Source organism: Apis dorsata, unplaced genomic scaffold (genome assembly GCF_000469605.1).
Source record: "Apis dorsata unplaced genomic scaffold, Apis dorsata 1.3 scaffold_365, whole genome shotgun sequence".
Classification (NCBI taxonomy): domain Eukaryota; kingdom Metazoa; phylum Arthropoda; class Insecta; order Hymenoptera; family Apidae; genus Apis; species Apis dorsata.
Window position 1 is genome coordinate 39,163 of NW_006263630.1, and position 7,872 is coordinate 47,034.

The 7,872-nt window shown below is 21.3% G+C and overlaps 4 protein-coding genes across 4 annotated transcripts in view; 2 read left to right on the top strand and 2 right to left on the bottom strand.

The window, feature by feature from the left end:
• Positions 1-689, bottom strand: part of LOC102676431 (adenylate kinase isoenzyme 1) — a 6,635-nt gene extending 5,946 nt beyond the window's left edge. The window contains exon 1 of the mRNA XM_031511928.1: positions 671-689. The gene's annotated coding sequence lies outside the window, so the exon portion shown is untranslated. The remainder of the gene's footprint in view (positions 1-670) is intronic.
• Positions 217-3,528, top strand: LOC102676970 (T-complex protein 1 subunit eta). Its single transcript, XM_006618609.1, has 6 exons — positions 217-391; positions 1,029-1,289; positions 1,515-1,844; positions 1,989-2,461; positions 2,523-2,792; positions 2,884-3,528. The coding sequence occupies exons 1-6, from the start codon at positions 389-391 to the stop codon at positions 3,173-3,175; spliced, it is 1,629 nt and encodes a 542-aa protein (XP_006618672.1). The 5' UTR covers positions 217-388; the 3' UTR covers positions 3,176-3,528.
• A 1,136-nt stretch (positions 3,529-4,664) lies between these two features.
• LOC102677117 overlaps positions 4,665-7,872 on the top strand; it is a 5,701-nt gene continuing 2,493 nt past the window's right edge. The window contains exons 1-2 of the mRNA XM_031511941.1: positions 4,665-5,190; positions 5,267-5,362. Coding sequence (XP_031367801.1) covers positions 4,722-5,190; positions 5,267-5,362 — 565 coding nt within the window. The 5' untranslated portion in view covers positions 4,665-4,721. The remainder of the gene's footprint in view (positions 5,191-5,266; positions 5,363-7,872) is intronic.
• Positions 6,231-7,651, bottom strand: LOC102677262 (UPF0565 protein C2orf69 homolog). Its single transcript, XM_006618611.2, has 5 exons — positions 7,314-7,651; positions 7,116-7,240; positions 6,894-7,044; positions 6,555-6,798; positions 6,231-6,470 (listed from the first exon to the last, which is right to left on the bottom strand). Exons 1-5 carry the CDS (start codon positions 7,443-7,445, stop codon positions 6,268-6,270), a joined length of 855 nt encoding a protein of 284 aa, XP_006618674.1. The 5' UTR covers positions 7,446-7,651; the 3' UTR covers positions 6,231-6,267.

Consider the following 7,872-nt stretch of genomic DNA (forward strand, 5'->3'; position numbering starts at 1 on the left):
TTGAATTTACAATATATTAACACTTAAAATAATTATATTTTTAAACATCTCAATTTATATTTTAACTTTAATAATAATATTTATTTTTTATTTTTATATAATTATCTATTTTTAAAATTAAAATTTAAATTATCTCAAATAATATACTACAACTATATTATCTTACATGATATATTATGTTAACAAATTTAAATCTCTAAATTTTCAGCTAAATTTTTATTGGTCAATTATTTTTGATGGATTTACTTCCGTTAAGTGTGAACGATACTTAACGCTTGTATTCTAGCAGAATCATCTCGAATACTATTTACAGGTTACCCAAGTACTTTGCTCAAGTATAGTGAGCGAATATTTAAAAAATTGAAAAATTGTAATACAAAATATAAAAATGGTAAGTTATAAGTTAAATATCTTATTTCAAAGAATATAAAATTTTTATAAAAATATAAAACTTTTACTCAAAAATATGAATTTATATTGGCGATTTTGTTATAAGAGAAATTTATAAAATTAATTTGATTTATATGAGCAAAGTATGTAATTTTTTTCGATACTAATGAAAAATTATATACAGATATATTATTGATCTTAGAACAATAATAAATTAAAATATATATATATAAAAATGAAAATCGTATTATAGTTGAATTATAGTTTGAATTGATCTAACCTTATATGGCGATTAATTTCGGCTTAGTTCCATATTGTATATGAAATCAATATAATTAATGTGTTATAAAATATTCAAATTTTAAATACTATTAAATATTGATTAATTTATAGAATATTGATTGTGAATATTTTATATAATAACAAAAGAAAAAAATTAATTCTTAATTCACTTGTCTTAAAATTTGACAGACTTCATATTTGTTGCCATAATATTATAAAACCACATGTGCATTTAAATATAAAATAATAAAAATGGGAAGATATATGAGAGTATATTATCATTATTATTATTATTATTATTATAATCAATATTATTAATAATGAATATATAGTTTATTTACATATATATTTTATAGCAACCGCAAATAATTTTACTTAAAGAAGGCACAGATGCTGCACAAGGAAAACAACAATTAATATCAAATATAAATGCTTGTCAAGTAGTAGTAGATGCTGTAAGAACTACATTAGGTCCTCGTGGAATGGATAAACTTATTGTTGATCAAAATGGTAAAGCAACTATCTCAAATGATGGTGCTACCATTTTGAGGCTTCTAGAAATTGTTCATCCTGCAGCTAAAACTTTAGTAGATATTGCAAAGTCTCAAGATGCAGAGGTAAATAATATCTCATAAATAATATAAAAATTCTGTAAAAAATAAAAATAGTAATGTGATTAAAATATAACATTACTAACTAATTTACAGAAAATAATATATTAAGAACTTATAGACTGATAATTTTTTAAAGATATATAGTTATCTCAATAATGTTCAAACATATTAAATTATATTCATTTTACAAATATTTTGTATATACTTTAATTATCTTTCACATTATAGGTTGGTGATGGTACTACAAGCGTAGTTTTATTAGCAGGAGAATTTTTAAAGCAAATGAAACCATTTATTGAGGAAGGAGTTCATCCACGCATTATGATTAAAGCTCTTCGCCTAGCACTTCAAGTAGCAATTGATAAAATAAATGCAGTGAGTGTAAAAATAGATAAATCTGATCAAACAAAACTAGTGGAACTTCTAGAAGAATGTGCAGCTACATCTATGAGTTCAAAATTAATTCATCAGCAAAAAGAGCTTTTCAGTCGTATGGTTGTAAAAGCTATTATGATGCTTGATGAAATGTTACCTCTTAATATGATTGGTATTAAAAAGGTATTCATACATTATTTAAAAATTAATATAATTTATTAACATTATTTAAAAATTAATATAAAAATATTAATTTTTAATAATATTATAAAAGATATTATAAAAGATGTTATATTAAATTTATTCATCATTATATACATTATGTAGGTTTCTGGTGGAGCATTAGAAGATTCAGAATTGGTTAAAGGAGTAGCTTTTAAAAAAACATTTTCTTATGCAGGATTTGAAATGCAACCAAAAAAATATCAAGATTGTAAAATTGCTTTATTAAATATAGAGTTAGAACTTAAAGCAGAAAGAGATAACGCTGAAATACGCGTGGATAATGTTACGGAATATCAAAAAATAGTTGATGCTGAATGGCAAATTTTATATGATAAACTTGACAAAATCCATAAAAGTGGAGCACAAGTTGTATTGTCGAAATTACCAATTGGTGATGTTGCTACACAATATTTCGCAGATCGAGATATGTTCTGTGCAGGTAGAGTTCCTGAAGAAGATTTAAAAAGAACAATGAAAGCATGTGGCGGAAGTATTCTAACAACTGTACATGACATTAAAGATTCAGATCTTGGTAGATGTGAAACATTTGAGGAGAGGCAAATTGGAGGAGAAAGGTATTTTAAATTCAATAAATTATTTTATCAATAATTTTATATCAAAATAATCATTTTTTAGATTTAACTTCTTCTATGAAGGATCACGTGCTAAAACATGTACATTTATATTGCGTGGAGGAGCGGAACAATTTTTAGAAGAAACTGAAAGATCTTTGCATGATGCTATAATGGTTGTAAGACGATTATTTAAAACAAATGCCTATGTAGCTGGTGGTGGAGCTATTGAAATGGAATTATCAAAAACATTGCGAGATTATTCTCGTGTGATAGCAGGAAAAGAACAACTTTTAATTGGAGCAATAGCTCGTGCACTTGAAGTTATACCAAGGTACACATTTTTGTTTTTAATTTTTATTTCATTATTCAAATTTAAATTTTATAGGAAAATAATAATTCAGACAAAATAATAATAATTTCAGACAATTATGTGATAATGCTGGTTTTGATGCAACAAATATTTTAAATAAATTGCGACAAAAACAACATAAAGGCATGCATACTTATGGTGTTGATATCAATACTGAAGATATTGGTGATAACATGTTAGCTTATGTATGGGAACCTGCTGTTGTAAAAATTAATGCTCTAACAGCAGCAACTGAAGCAGCATGTTTAATTTTATCTGTTGACGAAACTATAAAAAATCCTAGAAGTAGTCAAGATAATGGACCACAAGCTCCAATGAATCGTGGCATGGGAAGACCAATGTAATAAGAAATTGCGTTATTCTCTTCAAAAATATATATTAACGTATTGCAACAATTCGTTTATATATTATGAATTATTCAACAATTTTTACATATTTTTTTTCTACATTGTAATATATGATAAAATAGATTTCAAAAACTTTTTCAAAACAGTTCAATATTTTATCATAAAAATTACAATCAGAGTAGCATTTAATATTAAGTATATTATATTTCATATGTATTGATTAAAACATTGTCCAATTTTGCATTTATAAAATTACAATTATTGATTTTTTTTTACAATTGTAAAATTTAACATTAAAAAAAAAATTACTTGTATGCTTAAAAAAAGATTAAAATAACTTTTAGCTTTCATTATATTTGTTAATCTCATCAATATCAATAATAATAGTAATTATTTGTTATTAAACAAAATTTCATAAATACTCATTATTTTTAATTTAACATTTTAATTTTTTTTCATATACTTATAGTGAAATTTTAATTTGTTATCTATAATTTTCGTGAATCTTATGAATATATAAAATATAAAATAAATAAAAAGATATTCGAAATTCTTCACGAATTGACAAGAATTAAAAAAATTATGAAATTAATACCATTTTCAGAATTGAAGCAAATAAAACTAGTTACACGAGGTAGCAAATAATAGAAAGATAGAGATAAGATAAGAATTGGTCATCAGCGCCATCTCTTGAATATTTTTAAAAAAATTTTTGAATTTAAGAAATAGCGTTAATGATCAATTCTTATTTCTATCTTATTTCCTTATATAAAATTTTATTTACGATTTTCTAAAGATAAAGATGCTGATTTCACAATTTTTCATTTTATCTCTGTTCTTAATTTATTATGTTCTTGTCTATATTTGTTTTATAAAATTCATGAGAAAAGAGGAGTTCAAAAGAAATCGCCGATTGACTTTATTGTCTTATTTAAACTATTAAAAATCTTAACAGATTCGATTTGATTATTATATATTATAAATATATATATCTATTTGTCTGTTTTCGAATTTTTATTTATAAGATTTACATATATTTCTATATATATTTTATATATAAATTCATATATTATATATATATTTTATATATAAATTTTTCTATATTGCAAATATATATATATAAATTTCTAACATTGATGTTAAAAAATGATCGATATAACATATAATATGTGATTCTAAAAATATTTTTAATAATATATTTTAATAAAATTATTAATTTTCTCATCAAATTCAAATTGTTTCAATAATTGGATAATTCCTTCGATAATTGTAGACAACTTCATTTGTATAACAAGCTTCACAGGTTAATTTTATCTATGTTCAAAAGAAATAGAACGAATTACTGATTATTTGTAAATAATTTGTGATGTGATCTTTGTGTATTTAAAAAATACATATTTTATTAAGCTTATTATAAGATATGGATAACAAATTATACAATTACAAAAACAAATTACTATTGAAAAAAACATTGATTTAAAAATATCTTTAATTATTAAAAAAAAATTTAATATTAAATAATTACTATAAAAAATCGATAAATATGAAAACCGAAACTTCTTGGAAACGTCGATTTTTGCGAAAAAGATTGAAATATACATTAATTTGTGTTTTCATAGCTGCTATTATATTCGTTGTACACCAATTATTTTATTTCAAAGAACTTAATCAAGCGATTGTAGGAAAATTAATAAGTGGATCTGTACGAACATCTAATTATATTATTACTGGTAAAATAAACTCAAAGTGGAATGAACCATTACATTCAAAACTGCTTCGTGATAAACACGGTCGAACTGTATCATTACGTGGTACACGTGATCAAGATATTTCAAAATATTTACCAAATGTGCGAGGAAAATTTGTTTGTGTCGTATCAAAAGATGAAATAGATTTTATTAAAATTAATGATAATTATTGTGATTGTCCTGTGGATGGTAGTGATGAACCTGGTACCAATGCATGTAACAATGGTATCTTTAATTGTGAACTTTCATCTTCACAATCTATAGGTATTTAATAATTTATATTTTATTATATGTTTATTTTTCTTTTAATTTTATAAATCTTTAATTTTATAAATCCTAGTAAAAATACCATCTTATAAAGTTAATGATGGATATTGTGATTGTTGCGATGGATCTGATGAATGGGCTGAAATTAAAATATCACATTTAAATAATGGTAAATATATTTATTGAAAAACTACATAAAATTTAAATAATTTACATTAGACATTAATTATTAATAATATAATATATATATATAAATTAAATATTGTTTTTCTATTTAGCAACTATTTGTTTCAGAGTCTGGAAGTATAACTTATTATCGTACTAAATGTCAAAATAGATGTTAATACAAAGAAACATATATAGATATATGTTTAAAATATCTATAGAAAATTCTTATTTTACATAGATCTTTTAATTTAAATTATCTTTTTTCTGATCTTCTATAATTTTTTTAAACTAAATTAATACTTCTATATCTACTCTTGTGTGTATAGATTATATGTGAATAGATTAAGTTTTATAATGTACAAAGTTGTATTTTATGAAATGTACTATTTGTATTATATAATTATAGAAATGTTATTTAAATCATCATAAAAATATTTAAAAATTTTCATTAAAAATACTGATTAGATAATATAATAAAAAAAATTATGTAATAAAAAATATATTGTGAAACATTTTTTATGCATAAATATTAAAATATTAAGTTATTAGAAATTTTAATATAATACATAATATTGTATATTGTGATATGAAACATGCAATTGAATTTCTATTATTGATATTTATATAATATATACTATACATATATAAATTAAAAAGTTACATATTAAGTTACATTTACATAAAAAAAAATAAAATTTCTTGCAATTATAGATTTTCTTTTATTTTTTTTATAAAAAATTATAGAATTATATATGAAATTTAATATTTTATATAATTAATTTTATATAATAATTTTATATATAATTAATTTAAATGATAGAGGTTCTATTGTAAAAAAATATTTGTAATTAATCTAATAGTACTATTTTCTCAAAAATTATAAATAAGGTACATAAATTAAAAAAATTACTGTGCATAACTTCTAATAGCTTTAAGAATATTAAAGTGATTTTGTAAACTTCTTTTTTTATCTGCAAAATGTAAAGTTCGTTTTACAGGAATTTTCATACTTTGTAAAATATTACAAAAGAGACTTTCTTCTTTACCAATCCATGGACGATGAGAATCTTTAATTTGATATGGTGTCACATGAACATGAATGTCTATTCCTAAAATGATATATAGATTTTTTAAATCTAAAGTTAATAAAGAATTCTCTAAAAAAAAATTTCAAATTTGATAAAGTATATTACTTAATTTTGTAAGAGATTCTAATATAGGCTTATCTACAATCCATGTATCCTTAGAACCTGCATGCCCACCATCTAACCACCATATACTTTTAATAAGATTTATGAAATTATTAATGTTCATATCAGGTTCTGATTTATTTTGATAATAGTGAAATTCATGTAATAATTGATTTAAAACAACACAGCCTTTACTAAAGCCCATTAATGTTATATTTAATTTTTCAATATTAAAATGAGTAAATTCCTAAACAACAAGTATATTTATTTTAATTCAATTTATAATTATATAAATAATAATTTATAGTTTTATATATATATGAAGTAATTAAATATATATACCCTGTTTGCATTACACATTTTAATATGATTTAAAGAAGATTTAATTAATTCTTGCAAATGTTCTAAAGCATTATATATTGGAAGAAATGATGGCACACCATATTCGTTTGATAATACAAAATTATTAAAAGAGCTTATTGTTCCATATATTCTAAAATAATATTGACGTTATTAATATTAAAAATTATATAAAAAATAATTTATTATTTTTATATTTGTCACCTAGATGGTCGAATTAATAGCACATGTTTTTTAGGAAAATTTATATTAAGTATTTTAGCAGTATTTTGTAAACTCCATTCTATATAAGTTTTGTTAACTGTATGTTCCATATTTTCTTGAATATCCTACAATCAAAATATGCTTACACATTGTATTTTTATTTAATAAAATCATAATGATAAATATTATTTTATATACCTGAATGTCACCTCCAAAATATAGAAGAATATCTTGACTTGGTGATAACATTGGATATGAATAAATTATATCATTATAACGACCGATAATACCAGGAACGTTCTTCCAAATCCAAATTTTATTAGATGTCATAATTTTTTAATATTTTTTATAAGGTTATAATAAAAATGAATATAATAAATTTTATTATTATATTTATCACATTTATTCAATGAAATATTTCATTTCTATAATGTTGAATATTAAATATTTACAAAACTATTGTACAATTTTTGTATAATTATACATACAACAACGTTTCATACTAATACGATGGAATTGAATGATGGTTAAATTGATGCAATATTCTATTGATGTTTTAATAAAATAAATTTATTTTTTAATAATTTAATTTTTTAATATATTTGTTTATATTAAACAAATTTTTTATTTATAAAATAAAAAATATATAATCAAAATTTAAAAAAATTATAATATACGTATGTTCTATATAGATAGTTTTTATAGGATTAAAACACGTGGTTTTTACATTATATTAGTGAATCAACATACATTAGAA